This window comes from Equus caballus, chromosome 8 (assembly GCF_041296265.1).
Source record: "Equus caballus isolate H_3958 breed thoroughbred chromosome 8, TB-T2T, whole genome shotgun sequence".
NCBI lineage: Eukaryota > Metazoa > Chordata > Mammalia > Perissodactyla > Equidae > Equus > Equus caballus.
This window is the reverse complement of record NC_091691.1, coordinates 24,376,496-24,396,919: the sequence shown is the minus strand read 5'-3', so window position 1 is coordinate 24,396,919 and position 20,424 is coordinate 24,376,496. Positions and strand designations below refer to the sequence as shown.

The window sequence follows — 20,424 nt, the reverse complement described above, 5'->3', positions numbered from 1 at the left end:
CCTCCCCCATCTGTGCCTCCCCCTTGACTGCTCTAAGACTTGAAACTCCTGTTAGTGATAATAAAAAGAGCCACCAGTTCGTGAGCTCGTGCCTTTACAGAACAGTGCTAATATACCTCTGGGAATGGGAAGCTCACTCCTTCCAGAAGCCATGCGTTTCTGTACCAGGTTATTTCTTTTTTTTTAAAGATTTTATTTTTCCTTTTTCTCCCCAAAGCCCCGTGCTACATAGTTATGTATTTTTAGTTGTGGGTCCTTCTAGTTGTGGCATGTGGGACGCTGCCTCAGCATGGCTTGATGAGCGGTGCCATGTCCGCACCCAGGATCCAAACCAGTGAAACCCTGGGCCGCCGAAGCGGAGCTCTTGAACTTAACCACTTGGCCACGGGGCCGGCCCCCGGTACCGGTTATTTCTAACAGTTCAATAGGTGTCCTTCTATGGAGCTGACACAGGCCTCCCTGTGACTCTATGTGTTACCCAGAATGTGTGAAATCCCTCTGCCGCTCAGCCCTGGTGCGAACACCACAAGACATATGGAAGGCAGCTTTAGTGAATGATCCAGAAGGTTTTCAGAGTCAAAGAATTGGGTGAAGGAAGCTGGAAACAAAGTTAGGTATTGTCAGGGCACCGGTTGCAAAATTCAGAATTAGCATTTGCGGACTCTGCTGTTGATCTCTGAATGACTCTGTGGCCTGGAGCTCAGAGACCATGTCCAGGGGAGCCGCTGCCTGCCTCCTGCTCCCCACTTCCTAGGCTTGGAGGCTCTCTCTTACCCCTCCTGCCCCGGTCAGAAGCCACTGCCAGGTCCATGTGTTTGTGCCTATGCCTTTTATGGCTTAGTGCTTTTTGTGTCCTGGCTCAGAAATCATTGCCAACCCCAAGGTCATGAAGATATTCACCTATGTTTTAAAACTCTAAAACATAGATTTTTAAAAAAACTTTAGAGTTTTTGCTTGTATGTTTAGGAGTCTGATCCATCTCAAACAGATTTTTGAGTGAAGGGAGGTTTCCCCATTGAAATGCATGAAGATTTTTGTCAAGAATCAAGAGACTCTACACACAAGGGTCTGTTTCTGGCCTCTCTATTCTATTCCATTGCTCTCTTTGTTCTTATGCCAATACTCACTGTCTTGATGACTCTAGCTTTAAAATAAGTCTTGAAGTCAAGTAAACTAAGTCTTTCAGCTTTGTTCTCCTTTTCAAAATTGATTTGGCTATATGAGGTGCGTTACATCTGTCAATATATTTTGGAGTAAAATGGGATAAATTTTGTCAATGCATACATGATTTAGGAATCATTGCATCTCTTAAAGGGCCAGGTATCAGCAAGAGTAAACATCTTCCTGGAAGGGGAGCCGGCCCCGTGGCTGAGTGGTTAAGTTCGAGCGCTCCGCTGCGTCAGCCCAGGGTTTCACCGGATAGAATCCTGGGTGCGGACATGGGGCCACTCATCAAGCCACGCTGAGGCGGCATCCTACATGCCACAACTAGAAATACACAACTATGTATCGGGGGGCTTTGGGAAGAAAAAGGAAAAATAAAATCTTTAAAAAAAACCAACATCTTCCTGGAAGATCTAGCATCCTCCTTAGCAAAACAGGACCAAGGAGGCTATACTGTAGAGACTGAGCACCTGACATCGGGGAGAAGGACTGTTACGGGTTGAACTGTGTTCCCCCAAAAAGATATATTGGAGTCCTAACCCCTAGTACTTCAGAATGTGACCTTATTTGGAGATAGGGTCTTTATAGAGGTAATCGAGTTAAAATGAGAACATTACGGTGGGTTCTAATCCAATATGACTGGTGTCCTTATAAAACAGGGAAATTTGGACACACAGACATGCCCAGAGGGAAGACGATGTACAGAGACTCAGGGAGAAGATGGCCATCAGGCCAAGGGATGCCTGAGGCTACAGAAGTTAGGAGAGAGGACTAGAACAGATCCTTCCCATAGCCTTCAGGGGGGCATGGCCCTGCTGACACCTTTTTTTTTTTTTTGAGGAAGAGTTGCCCTGAGCTAACATCTGCTGCCAATCCTCCTCTTTTTTGCTAATGAAGATTGGCCCTGAGCTAACATCCGTGTCCGTCTTCCTCTACTTTATACGTGGGATGCCTACCACAGCATGGCTTGCCAAGCGGTGCCATGTCAGCACCCAGGATCTGAACCCCTGAACCCCGGGCCGCCAAAGCGGAACGTGCAAACGTAACTGCTGCGCCACTGGGCCAGTCCCCCTGCCCACACCTTGATTTCAGACTTCTGGCCTCCAGAACTTTGAGACAATAAATTTCTGTTGTTCTCAGTCACTTAGTTTGTGGTACTTTGTTACAGCAGCCCGAGGAAACCCTGGAGTGAGTCCAGGTGGTGTCTTTCGCCAGCCAAAGAAGTTGAGTTTTTTTTTTTTTTTTTTTTAAAGATTTTATTGTTCCTTTTTCTCCCAAAGCCCCCCAGTACATAGCTGTGTATTTTTAGTTCTGGGTCCTTCTGCTTGTGCTATGTGGGATGCCACCTCAGCATGGCCTGATGAGCGGTGCCATGTCCACACCCAGGGTTTGAACTGGCAAAACCCTGGGCCGCCAAAGCGGAGCGTGTGAACTTAACCACTGGGCCACGGGGCCAGCCCCAAGAAGTTGAGTTCTAATGGGCTTATCAGGGGCTGCACTTGTGCTTAAGAGTCAGCAGAGATTAGAAAGGGACACCAACTTTGGAGCTAGGATGTCTGGATTTAAATCCCAGCTTTGTCAATTTATAACTGTGCCACTTTGGGCAAGCAACCCAACCTCTCTGAGCCCCATCTGTTAAATGGGAATAGTAATAGGACTTGGCAGAAAGGGTTGTTATGAGTGTTCCACGAAATAGCATTTGTTTGGCAATTAGCACAATGCTCAGTAAATGGCGGTTACTATTTTCCCTCTTGTAGGATGTGCCATGCTCAATGAAAGGGGACTGTCTCATTCCAAATCTAATGAATTGGCTAATCTGTGAGTGTTTATGAAAGGCAGAATATCAATGAGAATCCAACCAGGAAAAACAGATACCAGAATAGTGGAACTTTGACAGAGAATTGCTTCACAGGGAGTGGAAGAACTATGGAAGAAGGCAAACAGGGGAGGGTGAAGCATCTACAGATTAAGAACGGCAGGAGGGCCAGTACCACCCCTGCGGCTGGAGGGACTGAGGGGGGAGGCGGTGTTTCTGGTACCGAGGAAGAACTGAAGTCACCCAATAGAAGCTGGACCCACAGTGGGGCTGTCTGGCGGGAGGTAGAGACGCAGGACATGCAGCTGCTGCTGGAGGCAGAGAGAGGGGGAGAAATACCCTGGCTTCTCCCTTCCTCCCGCCCACCAGGCTCCTAATACTGCCTCCCATTGGTCTATCTGTGCAAGAAGCCAGTTGATTGGCAGTCTCCAGGGGCTGGCCTTCATGTGATACAGAGCAAAGCAAAGGAAGGGCAAGGAATGGGTTTGAGGGCTAACAAGCCCAGGCTCAACACCGGAGAGTGAGGGTTACATTTAATCTCCCTGAGCCTCAGATTCCCCATCTAGAAAATGGGGACGATGATGTCTATGAGTCCATATGCATAGAACAGTTGAGTGCATAAAACAAGATGACACATGTAAGCAGTTTAACCCAGTGCCTGGCTGTAGCAGGGAATACCCTGTAAATGTGAATGAACGATCTGGTTAGCTGTTTTCTTCTCAGAGGAGGGAAGACAGAGCCTGGGAATGAACTCAAGGTGCAGGAGCAGTGCTGGTGCTAGTGATATTTTTATCTCGCAGACGTGCCCATCTGTCCTCTCTCCGTTCTAAGCTGGTGACTCTGTCAGTCTCCTTTTAGAAATCCTGAGTCAGGGCTGACCGAACCAAGTTCAGGGTAGCTGGGAGTTCAGTCTTCACGCTCCTTCAAGAGGGTTTCAAATCCACTCGATTTTTCATTGGTGCCTCTGCCTGCAACTGCTGCCAATTTCCCTTGCCTCTCCCAGCCCGGGGCTGAGCCGTTTCCAGGATCTCTCTTTGTATAATTAAAAAGAAAAATAGAACAGCCGATGTTGCCAAACATGTATTTAAAGTGACACCCTGAGTTCAGGGAGTGAAAAATAAAAACGTTTAAGGTTTAGATTAGAAGTCTCCATGCTCAGCTGTCTCCTGACCCTGGGATTTCTCCTCAGCCCAGCTGCCTTTAATCCCCTGCCCTGGCTTGTAAAAAAGTCTTTTAGACTGAGGGCATTTATTTCCCAAAGAACTGTTCCAGCCTAATCACATGAAAATGCCCAGCATCCCAGGAGCAGCTTGTCAAGTGCAGTGTGGGTCTGTGAGGCCCTAGGAAGGTGGGGAAAGTGGGGTGCTGATGAGTCCTTGCTTTCCTTCACTGTGCCCTTCTACCACCACATCTAACCCATCAGAAAACCCAGTTGACTATAGCCCTTAACGTTTTCTTAAAATCTGAGCCCTTCTTTCTAGCGTCACTTCTTCCGTCTTATCCAGGCTGCCATCATTGCTCTCCCAGAGGTCTACAGTAACCTGCTCCTTGGTGTTTCCGCTTCTCTCATGATCCTCCTAAAGCCATTCTGTATCAGCAACCAGAAAAATCCTTTCTTCTAAAACATAAATCAGATCCTGTCCCTTCTCTGGTTATATTAGTTTCCCATTGCTGCTGTAACAAATTACCACAAATTCAGTGGCTTAAAACAATACAAATTTATTCTCTTATAGTTCTTGCGGTCAGAAGTCAAAAATGAGGGCCAGCCCGGTGGTGCAGCAGTTAAGTTCACATGTTCCACATCGGAGGCCAGGGTTCGCTGGGTCGGATCCTGGGTGTGGACATGGCACCGCTTGTCAAGCCATGCTGTGGTAGGCGTCCCACATATAAAGTAGAGGAAGATGGGCACAGACGTTAGCTCAGGGCCAGTCTTCCTCAGCAAAAAGAGGAGGATTGGCGGCAGATGTTAGCTCAGGGCTAATCTTCCTCCAAAAAAAAAAAAAAGAATCATAAGGGGCTAAGATGAAGGTGATGGCAGGGCTGGTTCCTTCTGGAAGCTCTAAGGGGAAATCCATTCCTTGCCTCTTTCAGTTTCTAGTGGCTGCCTGTAGTCCTTGGCTTGTGGCCCCTTCCTCCTTCTTCAGAACGCATCAGTGTAGTCTCTGCTTCCATCATCACATCTCTTTTCTCTCTGACCCTCCTGTCTACCTCTTATAAGGACCCTTGTAATTACAGTGGGCACATCTAGATAATTCAGGATAATCTCTGCATCTCAAGATCCTTGACTTGATGGCATCTACAAAGCCCCTCCTGCCATTTACGGTAAGATATTCAAAAGTTCCAGGAATTAGGACATGGACATCTTTGGAGGGGTCATTATTCAGCCTACCTGATTGCTTAAAGCCCTCCAATGGCTTTGCATCTGAGTTAGAATAAAACTCAAGCTCCTCACCCCAGATAAGAGTGCCTTATTTGACCTAGCCCTTCCCGTCTCTCCAACCCCATGCTTTCCCGCCCTCCCCTTAGCATAGGAGCCCGCTTGCTTCTCACTGTTCTTCCCACCGGCCAAGTCCATTCTTGCCTCAAGGCCTCTGCTCATGCTGCTCCCTCTGCCTGAGTGCTCTTTCCCCAGATCATCACATGGCTCACCAGTTCTTCCCTTTTAGACTTTAGCTCAAATGTCACCTTCTCAGAGGTCTTTCCCTGAGTAATCCATCTCACTCACCATCCCTGCAGTCTTTCATATCATCTGGGTTACTTAATGTCAACATAAGCACTTATTGTCACCTGCTTTTTGTTTTTTCAAAAATAAATTTTATTTATTTATTTATTTTTCAGGAAGATTGGCCCTGAGCTACCATCTGTGGCCAATCTTCCTCTTTTTTTTTCTCTTCCTCGAAGCCCCCCAGCACATAGTTGTATATCCTTGTTGTAGGTCATCCTAGTTCTTCTATGTGGGACTCTGCCACAGCATGTCTTGATGAGTGATGTGTAGGTCTGTGCCCAGGATCTGAACTGGCGAACCCTGGGCTGCTGAAGCAGAGTGTGCAAACTTAACCGTTATGTCACCAGGCTGGCCCCGTAGCTGCTTTTTTAAAATTTGTTTCCTTATTTATTATTGTTTTTCTCCCCCACTAGAACGTGAGCAAATGAGAGAGAAAAAATATTCCTTGCTGTGCTCACTGCTGCATCCCCAGGACTGGCAGATCCCTGGGAGACACAGTAGACCCTTGAGAAATGCTTGTTGAGTGGGTGGATGGATGGATGATGGTCTGGACGTCCAATTTGGTCTCTGGGCTTCAGTGACCAGGATTCAGACTCAGCATGGAGGTAGGTCACAAAGGCAGGAGGGTGCAACATTTAATGAGTGCTTCCTGTATGCCAGGCCCTGTGCTAGTCCTTCCTTTATGTAATTCACCATATTGAACACCTACTGTGTGCCAGGTCTGTTATTTATTCATGTGTTATTTATTCAATTTAAGGAGCATTTATTGAGTGCCTACTAAATGCTAGGTAATGTACATTTATCAAGCATCTACTACACACCAGGTGTCCCAAATCAGCGCCTGGGTCAGAGTAGTTCAATAAATGCCTGAATGAATGAATGCCCTCAAGGAGCCCCCAGTCTTCCTGCCAAAATAGGCTGTAAATAAATGACTGCAACACACAACGATAAGGCTATAATGTGGGTGTGTTCAGAGTGCAGAGGGTTCCCCTTATCACTTCGTACTGCCAGGTACCTTTCCCAGAGCCTTATCTTCTTACCTGGGAACCAGCTCTTTGAAGGTCAGGTAGACTCGCTCCTCACTCACCTGCCTGTCCATCCCCTGGGCGCCCAGGAAGGACCTTGCCTGTAGCATGTGCTCGGTCAGTGCCTGTTGTCTGATTACTTCGGCCTCTCCCACTGGCAGTGGTTCCTTCGCTCATACACCAGGCAAGAGGGCAGTGGCTTGGCCCTAACGCAGATGCTGCTGGCAGGGAGCTGGGAGCCTCTGACACGCTGCCCACCCTCCCATTTGGCCTGACTTTTCCAGCTATAAGTGGAGGATTTGATTCTCCCTCCTTGGTGTAACCCCTTGCCTGGACTTCTATATAATCTATTCTTGTAAAAATTCAGGCGATGCATGGAGATTGTTAAAGACTCAAACCCTCACTGTAGTCACAAGGCTTTGTCTGATCTGACACTTTCCTTCTCTCTTCTTCCTCCTCATCCTCCTTCTCCTTTTTTGTAAATTGTGGTAAAATATACATAACATAAAATCTACCATTTTAACCATTTTAAAGTGTACAGTTCTGTGGCATTAAATGCATTCACACTGTTAGGCAACCATCACCACCATCCTCCCTTGCTTTTTAATAATTAAAAAATTGACTCACTTACTCATTATCTTTTATTGGGGTCTCATATTTAATGATCAATTCATTTAGAACATTTATAAAGATAATTTTAATAATGGCCCATTATTTTGGTATGAAATGGTTAATATAGAGTTTGTCATAGTAAAAGTTAGTCATTAAATTACTTTTTGGAGTTATTTACTGTCATGCAAAGTAATAAAGATTGTGCCAACATGAGCAAGTATAAAAACAAAAAATATTATGCAGTCCTAAGCTTGAAAAGCAGGAAATAAACACACACATGTGTATATCATATATATATATATAACATGTATATGGTTTAAAAAATAATAATATATTATTATCATTACCAATTTACAAAACAAAATTTTGCCAGTTTCATAGTGGCATTATTCACAATAGCCAAAAGGTAGAAACAACCCAAATGTCCATCAGCAGATAATGGATAAACAAATGTGCTACACACATACCATGGAATATTATTTAGCCTAAAAAAGGAAGAAATTTCTGACATCTGCTACAATACGGATGAAACTTGAAGACATTATGCTAAGTAAAATAAGTCAGACACAAAAGGACAAATATGGTTTGATTGCTCTCATATGAAATACCTGGAATAGTTAAATTCACAGAAACAGAAAATAGACTGGTGGTTGCCAGGGGCTGTGTGGAGGGGGAATTTCGGGGAGTTATTTTTTAATGGGTACAGAGTTTCTGTTTGAGATTGTTATGGGCTGAATGTTTGTGTCCCCCCAAAATTAAAACTTGAAGTCCTAACCCCCAATGTCATGGTATTTGGAGGTGGAGCCTTTGGGAGGTAATTAGGTTTAGATTAGGTCACGAGAGTGGGACCCTCACAACGGGATTAGTGCCCTTGTAAGAAGAGGAAGAGAGAGATCTCTCGCTCCATGCACACACACCCAGGAGAGGCCGTGTGAGCACACAGGGAGAGAGTGGCTGTCTACAAACCAAGGAGTGGGCCCTTACTAGCAACTGAATCTGCTGGCATCTTGATCTTGGACTTCTAGCCTCCATAACTGTGAGAAATAAATGTCTGTTCTTTAAGCCACCCAGTCTATGGTATTTTGTTATAGTTGCCCAAGCTGACTAAGGGATGATGAAAAAGTTCTAGAGATGATGGTTGCACAACAGTGTGAATGTGCTTAATGCCACCGAGCTGGACACTTAAAAATGGTTAAAATGATAAATCCTATGTGATATACATCTTGCCACAATTTAAAAAACAAACAGTGCTTGCTTCAGCAGTACATATAATAAAATTGGAATGACACAGAGGTTAGCTTGGCCCCTGAGCAAGGATGACAGCTGAAGTTGTGAAGTGTTCCATATTTGAAAAAAAGAACAGCAACAACAAAACCCCCAACATTATCAGCATCTTTCTTTGAAATTCTCCATGGCCTCATCCCAATCTCTCCTTCTAATCCCCCAGAAGTAACTATTGGCTTTGGTTTTAGATTTATCCCTTACTGTTCCATTGCTTTTCTATGTATATAACTGTTTGCTTTGGCCTGTTTTTGCACTCTAACTTTACTGTGTGCCTGCTTCTGTGACTTGCCTTTCAGCTCAACATTTTTTGGTCAGTCATCCATGTGGATGCATGGAGCTATAGGTCATTCTTTTTCACCACTGTATAGTATTCTGCTTTACAATGTAGATATTGTGGGCCTCTTCAGATCCTCTCAGCCTTCTCTTCTCGGGTACTCTCCCTTGGTCACTTGTTCCATCCTGACTGTTACTATGGTGACTGGTTCTTCGTGGGCTCTGACCAACTGGCCTCCAGCTGGGGCTTCTCTGTGTGGCTGAGGTACACAACATTGAGGGGCCTCCTAGGTGCTCACATGTGGGTAGTCCTGAAGTAGGAGGGAGTTTATACCCTGTGGGGCAAAGCTTTGACCAGGTGCCATAGATAATTGTTCTCTTTTCTTCCTCTGCCTAGAACTGTCCTAAGATGGCATGGTAAATGTGGCCTCTCTTTGGTACCCTCATATTCACTGAACCTCTGTCCCTGCCCCATTCCCTCTTTTCCTCACTCCTGCTTCCTTGAGACTGTACTCCCCAATAAATTAGTACCGCACAAATTTTTGATTCAGGCTCTGCTTTTTGAGGAACCCAAGAGAGACACATTTTGCAATTTGTCTGCTCTCCCGTTAATGAACATTTGAGTCGTTTCAAGTTTTTTGAGACGGCACAGACTGTGGCTGGGGCTAACATCCTCGTTCACACCTCCTGGTGCACTTGTGTCTGTTTCTCTAGAATGTTCCTAGCAGCTGAACTGCTGGATCATAGGTTACACGCTCCTTCAGCTTTACTAAATATTGCCCAATTAGTTCCCCAAGTGCCTACTTATTTTTCAGGTTCATTTCCTCTCTACCCCCACCCTCATCTCCCCATTTCAGATCATAGGGGCCTTCTTTCAGCTCCCTTAGCACGTGCTCCCGCATCACGGAGGCTTTGCATCTGCTGTTTTTTCTGCTGAGAACACTTCCCCCACACCAGCCTGGCTAAGGCCTCCTCTCTCCTCAGAGCTCAGCTCTCTACCCTACTTGGAACAGCTCCCTTGACTTCCTCAACCCCAGATCAGGTCGACCCCTCCACACCCACCCACATAAGACCTCATAGCCCCATTTACCTCTCCGTTGTGATCAGTTGCAATGTCATCAGTTGCAATGTACCATCTCTCTGTGCAACTACTGGTACAAAGCATGTCAACTGTCCCAAGTTTCACTAGCCTGAAAGCAGTAACCACCATGTTTGTTTAAGCTCACCACCATATCTTCAGCGCCCAACATTGGTGTCTGGCACATAGTAGGCAATTGTTTTTATTGATCTAATAGCTGGTCTATGTTGTCACTCATATTCGAGTTCAGTGTGTAATTTTTCCAGCATGTTTTAACATTAATTAGCATCTGCTGGTGGCCAAGATCATGACAATATAAACACAATCCCTTTCCTTGAGAAACTCACAGATAAAGGTCAATTAATATTGAGCTCGCTGGACCCTGACATATTTTAAGTGCTTAGCAACTGTTTGATTCAGAAGTCACCTCTAGCCTGAGTATTACTATTAGTGGAATGAGTAATGATGGTCATTGTTTACTGAGCAATTATTATGTGCCCAGCATTCTACTAAGAGCTTTACATTTCCCATCTCCTCCTATCATCGCACCCTACCAGGGAGGTACTGTTATTACCTCCACCTTACAGCTGCAGAAAGGTGAAGTCACTCAGTCCAGGTCCCACAGTTTGTGAACAGTGCAGACAGGATGGGATTTCTCAGCCAGAGCTCCCAACCTCCTATCATGACGCTAAATTTCTCCTGACCCAGTTGCACTGTTTTCAGTTAGATTCTAGAGACTGAGTTCTTAATCACAATGGTAATCAATGATATTTACCTTGGGGGCCAGCCCCGTGGCCGAGTGGTTAAGTTCACGTGCTCCACTTTGGTGGCCCAGGGTTTCACCGGTTTGGATCCTGGGTGTGGACATGGCACCACTCATCAGGCCATGCTGAGGCGGCGTCCCACATGCCACAGCTAGAAGGACCCACAACTAAAAATATACAACTATGTACCTGGGGGCTTTGGGGAGAAAAAGGAAAAAATAAAATCTTTAAAAAAAATTTACCTTTATTTGGTGCTTATCAAATACTAATCACTTTACATTCATCCATTAATCTATTTGACAAATATGTACTGAGAACCTACTATGTGTCAAGCTCTGTTTGAGGGGCTAGAGGTACAGAGGTGGACAAAACACCTTATAGGAGGAGAAAAAAATAACCAAAACAAATAAGTGAAATACATGATAGATGGTGATCAGTGAAAATGAAAGCAGAAGAGAGAAACATGGAGTGTGAAGACTGGGGTTTCAGTGACCTCATTTCATCCTCCCAACAATCTGGTTTTCCCATTGTACAAATAATAATGAGATTCAGAGAGGTGAAGTCACTCCCCACACTGCTCATAGGCTGAGAAGTCAGGACTCCGGAAGGACTGACGACCCCATCCTGCCAATCGCTTTTTGCTGTGCCTCTACCCAGCGCCTAGAATTTTGGTGAACTCAAAAGGAAATCAAACTTTCTCCAAGAACTTAACATCTGGCAGGGGAGTAAATTGACCCAGGTGAGCAGAGGACTCATAATGCAGTACTGATGTGTTGATACCCTGCCCAGGGCAGACATTAAGAGTGATCGCCTAGGGGAGATGCGGATGCTGAGGCTGGAGTCACAGTTCAGGCTGACGAATCGATTACGGAGATCAGGAGCAGAAGAGGCAAGCCGCCTAGGTCATTCCGGGACTGTTGGTGACTCTGAGGCCCACCAGTCCCTGCCCTGCCCCCACAGCTGGCTCTGCACCCCGCCCCCTTCCACCCTCCGGTCTCCAGCCTCCAGGCCATCAAGTAGGGAGCCTGAAAGAGGCTGGCGACGGAGCGATTAGTCCTGACCCTGCCTTGGGGAAGCCACACTCGCTTGCAAATATTGGCCTCCCCTTCCCCCAACACAGCATCGCCAGCTTGAGGGGCCTCCCAGACAGGGGGGTCTGGGGCCATGACGCGGAGTGCACGTTTGCAGGCCTCAGCTGAGGGCGATGACAGCTGGTCCCCTGTTCCCAGGCGGCCTCGTGAAGGGGAGGCGGAGACGCAGTCTGGAATACAGGGAAGGAGAGCCTGGGCTTCGGAGCTAGAAAGGTGTAGAGCACCCCCTCCCGCAGGCACACCACCTTGTCTGTTGCACTTCAAGAGGGCCTCTTAGAACCTTTGTGTCTTCTTCAAAGAGGTACATTTTAAGGTTTGTTTTTCAAGCTGAAAATAGACATATTTTGGTGTTTGAGGAATTCATTCAACATTCGTTGAGTATATTTTATGAACCAGGCCCTCAGGGGCTGAGGATAAGCAGTGAACAAGCCCAAGGTCAGTCTTTCAGGGACTTTTCCTTTTAATGAGAGAGACAGACATTAGACTGTTAACACATGAGGATTTTATTATAATTCTGAGAAGTGTTCTGAATGAGAAAGGGTTTTGTGCTAGGGTTGGACAAACTCACCTGCTCTCAAGGGGCGATCTCAGAGATTTCTCTCTCCAGGCTGGGAATCAGAGCCAACTGCCCTTCGCATTTCAGAACATCTTAGCCTCCCCAGGGCAAAAGGCCTGTCCTTTGCCGTGAATAGCTGCTGCGGAGTGAAGAGGAGGGTTTCCTAGAAAGGCCGCTCTGTGTATGAATCTAGGAGGCACTCAATAAATAACTGGTGAATTAATGTCATTCCAAGGAGGGTTAAAAAGTCACGGGCTCCATCTGCAAAGGGTGCTATAATATGGCTAGCCAGGAAAAGAGAAAAATCTCAGCACTGTTATTCCTAGATTTCCGGACGGGTGAGGAATTTGGGGACTGGGGGAGGCACGGTTGGGGTGCTGGGCTTCCACTCTACACATACTCTTGGAGCAGGTCGCTGGCCCTGTGCTAGGTAGGATGCAAATCAATGAATGAGACAGCAGGGTTCCTGCCCTCCCAGGGCTCACAGTTTGGTGAGAGCAGAGGCCACAGCGAGGCAATGTGATCAGCATTAGGAGGGGGGCAGGAAAGAGAAGATATCTAAGCGATTCCAGGAGGATAAGTAAGAGATACAGAAAGGGTGCTCTGGGTGAAGGGATCAGCATATGCAAAGGCATAGGGGAGAGAAAGCAGGTTTATTCAAAGAACTCAAAATAGTTGAGCGTGTTCAGACTTTGAAGGAGACTGGGTGGGGAGACAAAGGATGTGGGAGAGAAAAGCAGAGCTCTTCCACCCATCTTAGGCAGCCTTCCCCTTGGGGGAAAACTACATTTCCCCAAACCACAACTAGTTAGGGTTATGAAGTCCACGGGGTCAACTTCGTTTGAATGAAGACACACCATTTACCAACCGCCCTGTTGTAGCACATTGGCTTGGTCGGTCCTCACATCACTCTTACATGTTTGATATTATGGCCCCTACTTTACAGATGGGATAGCTGAGGCTCAGTTTGGGCACCTTGTCCAACGTCACGTAGCTCACTATATTTGGGAATTTAGAATGTTCCTGTATGTAAATGCGTCTGTTCTAGCCGTTCCTTTCACATGAGGTAATGCATGTAAAAGCTTTTTTGTAATAGAGCCATGTAAACATAAGGCATGATTATTCCTTTTGCTGGACTTTTGGCTCCATCCAGTTGAGCCTGCAGCATTCAGGGAACCCAGGAAGGGGCAATAGGGAAAGCCCAAAGGCCCAATGGCCTCTCTTAAAATTGTCCCGTATCTATTCTGGTTCCCTCTCTGGGGCACCTCCAGATATTATCTTCTGCCAAATAGTTTGTTTCTCAGAAGTTGCAAGTCGTGGGAGGTTAAAAAAAAATCAGCAGCATCAACAGCTACAAAACCCCTGCAGCAGCCTGAACACAAAGAGTCTGAATTTTTGAACAAAAGGCAGGGTGAGACCCGAAAGTAAATGCTGACACATCCTCTCTCCAGCTGTGAACTGGGGGTCTGAGGGCTGCTGCAAAGGTCATCTGTGTCTACATCTTTGGGCAGGAAATGCAATTCAATCCTCTTGGTGACTGATGGCTCTGCAAGATTAATGGGATAGTCTCCTACGCTGGTCTCTGTTCTGACGGTACAGAAAGTAAAGCCGACTTCTCTCCTCCCCTCTCCTCTTACTAAGCAAGGGCAGCTGATCCCCCATTTGAAAAGTTCAAAACTTTTCTCCAGGAAATTTGTCCCCTGGTGTTCTTTTGACGGGTGAAACTCTGCCTTCTGGGCTGAGATCCAAAGGTGGCACTTCAAGGTCTGGGGACCTTTCTAGGCTTTTTGTCTGTTCCTACTTCATCTTTCAAAAGAAAATTAATATAAAGGGCATGATTGTCCCTGAAAGGGTTAACTGCCAGCCCTGCTGTCCGGCCCTTGGGGCTTGGCAACCAATGACAATTTTGCATGATGAAGTAATGCTTGGATTTTGATTTCCATTGGTTCACACACTTGTCCATCAATCCAAAGATGCAAGTTTTGAAAGTATCTTTGAACTTTTATGACTCTCTTCCTGGCATTAACCCCTTAATTAACTCACCTGTTATTTCCAAGTTTCCTTCCAATCCTCCCACAGGAAGAGGACATTAGAAAATGCAGAACTCTGGATAGAAACTGAAGTCTTCCCCACATGACCAAAGCCAGTGTCAGGCTGTATGTGACTCTGCTCTTTCTCACTCTGATGCTTCAATCTCCAAGGGACTGAGGAGTGAAAAAAAAGGAAAAGGTCATGGGGAAGAGCAATCACTTTAACAGCAATAGTGTGGTCTGCTGTCCCCCAAAGAATTTTTTTAATTGCAAAAGTAATACAAAATATGGCAAAACTCTGGGGTTTGGCAAAGCTAGGTACTGGATACAAAGTCCTTGCTATGTTTCTTCGTTATATTTATTTTCTATGCCTCTATGTTTGAAATATTTGATAAATTTAAAAGGGCACAATGGTTGTTAAAAATGCAAATAATATATAAATATAGTCTCTATATAACCCCCTCAAAATGTTCTGCCCCCCTCAGAAGTGATCCAACAGCAGTGTGCTGCTCCGTTCCAGCGTTCTGGGGGCATATCTATACAACATGACCTGTATAAAGTTCAGCATAAATGGGATCATAATATATACATTTCTGTGAACTCCTTTTTGTTTCTTAAGCAATCTTGAACTTTTCCTGCCTCACAACATTCAGATTTACGTCATCTTTAAATAATATTTTAGAATGAGGCAGTTCTACGGAAAGTATATGGAAAGAGCTCCAAGTTCATATTAAGTTAAAAAAGAAGAGGTAGAACGGTGTGTATACTTGTATGACACAGTGAGAAAAGGAAATATGTAGACGTTTGCAAATACATAAACTGTTTCTGGCAGGATACCCAAGAGACTGGTTAGCACGTTTTCTGGGGATGGGAGTGTGGAAGGGAGAAACTGGGTGGGTGGGGATGGGGGAGAAAGACAACGCGATTTTAAAACAATTTTAAAATTGTGGCATATTTCATCAGGACGATGGACTCTGTAAACTATTTAAGGACGCTTTAAAGAATTACACTCAGGTGCCCACCATCTAGGTCCAGAATCAGAAAAGCACCGTACCTCTCGCTGTTCCCCTCCCCTGTCCTCCAGTTAAGTCTTTTCTTGTATTTTGTGTTAATCGCTCTCTTGTTTTTATTTACCACTTATGTATCTATACCTGAACAATATTTGATTTAGATTTGCCTGATTTTGAACCTTAAAAGCTCAAAAAAGATGACTCAAATGAAATTCATATTTGAGTAGGTAATACACGTACATAGTACAGATTCAAAAGGTACCATAGCATATAAAATGAAATTAGGTCTATAAGGTTCCAAATCAGGCAACATGAATGCATACATGTGGCAAAAATTTCACCTTGTACCAAACAATAGGTTTTCTTCTCTTCTCCTCATTTTTTTTGTTTTCCAAAGAAAGAAAATTCTGCGTATATAGAAGAATATAGTAGATAGAGATATATCCCCTTTGGTTTACATAAGTGGAAATCATTCCACATGAGTATATATAGAGCTCCCTAACTCTTTTTAGTGATTTGATAATAGCATTTCATTGAGCAGACAAATGGTCCAAGAATTATTTAATCAGTTTCCCAACTTTTAGATTGATTTTCAGTCTTTCTCTATTGCAAACCGAGCTACAATGGATTGCATCTTTGTGTTTGAGTTGATCAGTAGGATATATGTCAGGAAGTGGTCATCCATTTCTCAGGCTTCCTGCCCGATGGCCAATGATCTGTCCTTGAGAAGTTTATGGTCAGATATGGGCAGGTGGGACAATCCATACCCGACTGGCATCCCCAGGTGCCTACAGTGCCAAGCTCTTGGCAGGCACTCTCAGAGCGAGTGGTTTAAGGGCTAACACTTCAGACATTCACACTGTTCCAGATGGCCCCTTCTTGGAAACCTTTGCAGATATCTCTGGCCCCCTTCCCCCACCTCATCATTCCAATACCTCATTTTCTCTAGGACCCTTCGTTCATTCCACAAATGTTTCCAGAAGGTTGATTATAGGGACTCAGTGCCAAATCAGACTGTGATGTATACACAGCCTGGTAGGTGAGTTAAGACAAATTCTGGAAAACACTCTAAGGTTGCGCTGTCCAAAAAGATAGACACTAGCTACATATAGTTATTTAAATTTAATTAAAATTAAATATAATTTAACATTCAGTTCCTTAATCCCACTACCCACATTTCAAGCGCTTAATAGCCACATGCGGCTAGAGGCTGCTACTGTATTGGACAGTGAAGACATAGAACATTTCTACCACGTTCTATGGGACAGCCCTGTGGGGAGGCCTAGTGGTCAAGCCTGCAGGCTCAAGATACCTACAAGCCCTGGGTTCAAATCCTGTCTCTGCTATTTCACAGCTGTAAAATTTGAGCAAGTAACTTGACCGCTCTTTGAGCCTCAGCTATAAAAGTGGGGAGTTACAGACCCTCCCTCATAGTGCCTTGATGAGGATTCACAGAGACAGCAAACGTGAGTGGTTTTGCTCGAAGACACAGTTAGCTCTCAAAAATGAGGAGCTATTATAATTATATATGAATCAGATAAGAGATTCAGTTTCTAACAGTTCAAAAATCTTGGATTCTGGACTCTGGGGTTCCATCCAGAATCAGCCCTTCCTAACTCCCTTGGGAAGCGGTTGGTCTGTCCACTCCCTGCCCTGCCTGGAGTACAATCCGAGCTGGTTCTTGTATCCTCTTGGTCTTAGAGCACAGAGCTAGCTGCTCAATCAACTTTTGATAAATTAAGAAATGAATGAATGGGGCCAACACAGCCAGGATTTGACTGGGCCTGTTCTAAGAATGAGAAGGAGGGTCCAGGAAGTCATTATTATTATGTTTCAAATACAACTGGCCTGGTCTTTTTTGCAAGAAAAAATACCTCTCTTGGAGAAGCACCTTAAGCTTCCCTCCCCTCTCTCCTCTACCGTCTGTTCCTCTGGGACAATTAGCCAACACTGGGAGCTTAAGGGTCTTGGCCCTTCCCCCTTTGGCCCAAAATAACCTCCTCCCCCACTTTGAGCAAATGCCTGAAATTCTTTCAACAGAGGACAAAGCCTTTCATCTGCCAATTACTGATAAAGGGAAAATGCAAATATCGCTGGGGAAGGTGATCCATCAAGGGCCCAACATTTATTGAGTGACCACTTAGGACCAGGCGGCAGGGTAGGCATTCTGGGGGAGTCAAAGGGGAATAAACCCCCGGCTGGCCCATCCTTCTCTCTGGTCTGTGGTTTCCTCACGGTTTGTAAAGGGAGGGATTAAATTAGGTGACTACTCAACCCCTTCCCACTCTGACAGGCCAGGAACTCCCCATCCGGGTGATATATGGACTTAGCTGTTTTTACACTAAGGTGCCTGCCATGGGATCTTTTCCTGACACCAGCTTTTGGGGACACCATGAGGCCACATGGGGAAAAAGAAGGGTCTTTGGGAGGAAAGGAGAATTAAGACCAAGCGTGCTATTTCACAGTTTTGCTTATTCCACTTTACTCATTTTTCAAGATGCTCCAGCCCACAAGCCCTCCTTTGAACACATTTATTTCATTATGTGGGAGCAGTGAAGGTGGTCAATATCCAAAAAGCATGTGATAACAGAGCCAGGCTCCAGTTTGAGCCCCAGCAGCCCCACTTACAATCTGTGTGATCTTGGGTGAGTGGCTTTGCCTTTCTGAGTCCCAGTTTCCTCATTTGCAAAATGAGTAATAACAAGACTATTTCCCTTCAAGGGTTCTTGTGAGAAAGAGAGAAGCGAGTAAAATGGTCCCTGGTTCTTGACAGAGGCTGAAGGCAAAACTCTTCTCACTCCCACTGAGCCCACGAGGGCAATTTCAATTTGGGAACACAATTTTGATGTTTGCCTGCCTCATCCCTACTTAAAAATTTTTTTACAGCTAGTAGACTTAGATTAAAACAAACTTCAAAGAGTAGTCTTTGGGTGCGTGGGGTGGGGGAAGGAATACAGAAAGACGGGACAGGAAACTTTAAGGTGAGCGGGGGGAAGCCGTCTCTCAGGGTGACCAATATGGAGCTGATGTTTTACATCTGATCTCTGCTGGGGAAGCCACTTCCTCCCCACATTTCTGATCGCTGTGTTGACATGGGGACGATATGAGGGCAGAGCAATCATCCAGATTCATAACTTCTCCAGGCCTCGGTTTCCCCATCTGCAAAATGACCTGCTCCAACTATCCCACAGGGTTAATGGGAGAAACAAAAATACAAGCATGGGAATTACTTTGGCAAAGCCTGCTGCGAGCATCCACCACAATCCTTCAGGAAGCCCTGCTGCCATGTCAGCGCAGCGTGATCTTTACCCCCGAGATCAGGCCTACATGGGCTGGAGGAATGTTTAAGGCCAGCTTTTCTCACAACCAAAGTCGATTTGGCTGTTGTTCAGGATGGAATTACAGGACAACTCATTTAGGACTCCAGTTTTGGGGGTGGTCACAGCGAACTAGTTATGTGGACACGGAAGCACACTCAGATCTAACGATACTTCATATGTGTACAGAGGATGCCAATACCTCCGCCAAGAAGCTCTATAGGATTAACCAAGGGCGCCCAAAATTCCCCGCGCCCCATCCCAGAGCGCCTTGCACCTTTCCACCGACTTTTCTCCTATAAACGGCCAATAAGGGCTTACCCTCCTCCTGTTTGCCAGCTGCGTTAGGAGGCGCCAGATCCGATTCTCTCGGTAGTTCACTCCTGAGCATCTATTTCCTCCTCTTGGCGAGCGCAGGGACCTTTAAAAAATGTCCAATTTCTGTTCCAGGGCTCGTCGCCTAGTAAAGGACTCCACAGACGCGGGCAGAATGAATGAATGAAAGGCAACGTCTTCCGGTCAGCTCGGGTCTGAAAAGGCTCTGGTCTGGCTGTATTTCCTGTACCTGTGTGTGTATGTGGGGGGTCCATATCTTTGAGTCCCGGAGTTTAAAAGCTGTGCAGTCCGTACAGGTATGGAGCTGCGCTAATTTCTTCCTGAGTCCCCAGATGCCTTCTCCATATGGCAGGTCCGCACCTGGGGGTCTGGGGAGGATCGTCCCCAGCCCCCTAAAAACCACATGCAGCAGCAAAGCAAAAAAAGAAAAATTATATATACAAAATGTTTTGAATTTGGGTCGGCCACGTAGGTAATAGGGTGGGGTGGATGAGGGAAGAGGAAGAGGGGTAGCCCGTGGGGGCCTTGGGCAAATGGGGACGGGGATTAAGGTGGGGGGTCGTTTTTGGGGGTTCCAGGCCCCGGGGGCTTTCACGCCAGCGAGCTCGGCTTGCATTTCCGCGCCTCCCGCTGAGGCCAGCCGTGCAAATCTGCACCTCCTTCCCGAACCCCTCCTCCTTCCCTCCCTCCCTGCCCCGCCATCTCCGGGATGCGCCCGCCGCCTGCAACTCAGCCCTCCAAAAGTCAGCTCTGCACACAACTCCCGGGCGGCGGCGGCGCCTGCGTGCAGAGGCGCACTCGTGACCCAACAACAAAACAGCGATGCCAGGGCGCTAACGGCGCCCGGTGCCTCCCGGGCGCCCTCCCCGCCCCACACCTCCTCGGGCCGCCGCCCCCGCCCCCCCATCCCGGGCCGAGTGCCCCCCCCACCTAGCCGGGCCGCGGGCTCAGAGCGCGATCGGCAACAATGTTTACGTTCCGGGGATTATGACGTCGACGCCTCCCCCCCCACAACTGCTGAAAATGGTTTCCTAGGACTTTGCAAACGGATCTGCTTAAGTGTTGGTGCAAAACTTTGTAGATCTCGGCTCTGGCTTGCTTTATTTATTTATTTTTTGGTTTGTTTTCTTTGGTCTTCCCTCCTTCCCCCCTCCGCCAAAATGCAGGGGGCAGGAGTGTTGACAATTAATTGGTGAACTCTCCTAAAAAAATGGAGGCAGAGAAAGACTCTGGAAGAAGATTGGTGTGTAGCTTTTTTTTTTTTTTCCAAATCTGTATCTGGTTTATGATAGATCTATTTTTTTTTGTTGTTTCTCGCTGCCTTTTCTTTCCTTTTCTGTATT

At 46.1% G+C, this 20,424-nt stretch overlaps 1 protein-coding gene, 1 long non-coding RNA gene and 1 other non-coding gene across 4 annotated transcripts in view; 2 read left to right on the top strand and 1 right to left on the bottom strand.

The window, feature by feature from the left end:
* The first annotated feature begins 8,589 nt into the window (after positions 1-8,589).
* LOC111774852 (U6 spliceosomal RNA) lies at positions 8,590-8,693 on the top strand. The gene has a single exon (XR_002810154.1). It is a non-coding gene; the product is annotated as a U6 spliceosomal RNA (small nuclear RNA).
* Positions 8,694-12,314: 3,621 nt separating this feature from the next.
* On the bottom strand, positions 12,315-19,940 carry LOC111774658 (uncharacterized). Its single transcript, XR_011420835.1, has 4 exons — positions 19,311-19,940; positions 19,067-19,166; positions 14,432-14,592; positions 12,315-12,527 (listed from the first exon to the last, which is right to left on the bottom strand). It is a non-coding gene; the product is annotated as an uncharacterized lncRNA (long non-coding RNA).
* Positions 19,835-20,424, top strand: part of KDM2B (lysine demethylase 2B) — a 118,105-nt gene continuing 117,515 nt past the window's right edge. For both annotated transcript variants that reach the window (XM_023647189.2, XM_070220233.1), the window contains exon 1: positions 19,835-20,324. In XM_023647189.2, the coding sequence (XP_023502957.1) occupies positions 20,292-20,324 (33 nt within the window). In that variant the 5' untranslated portion in view covers positions 19,835-20,291. The remainder of the gene's footprint in view (positions 20,325-20,424) is intronic.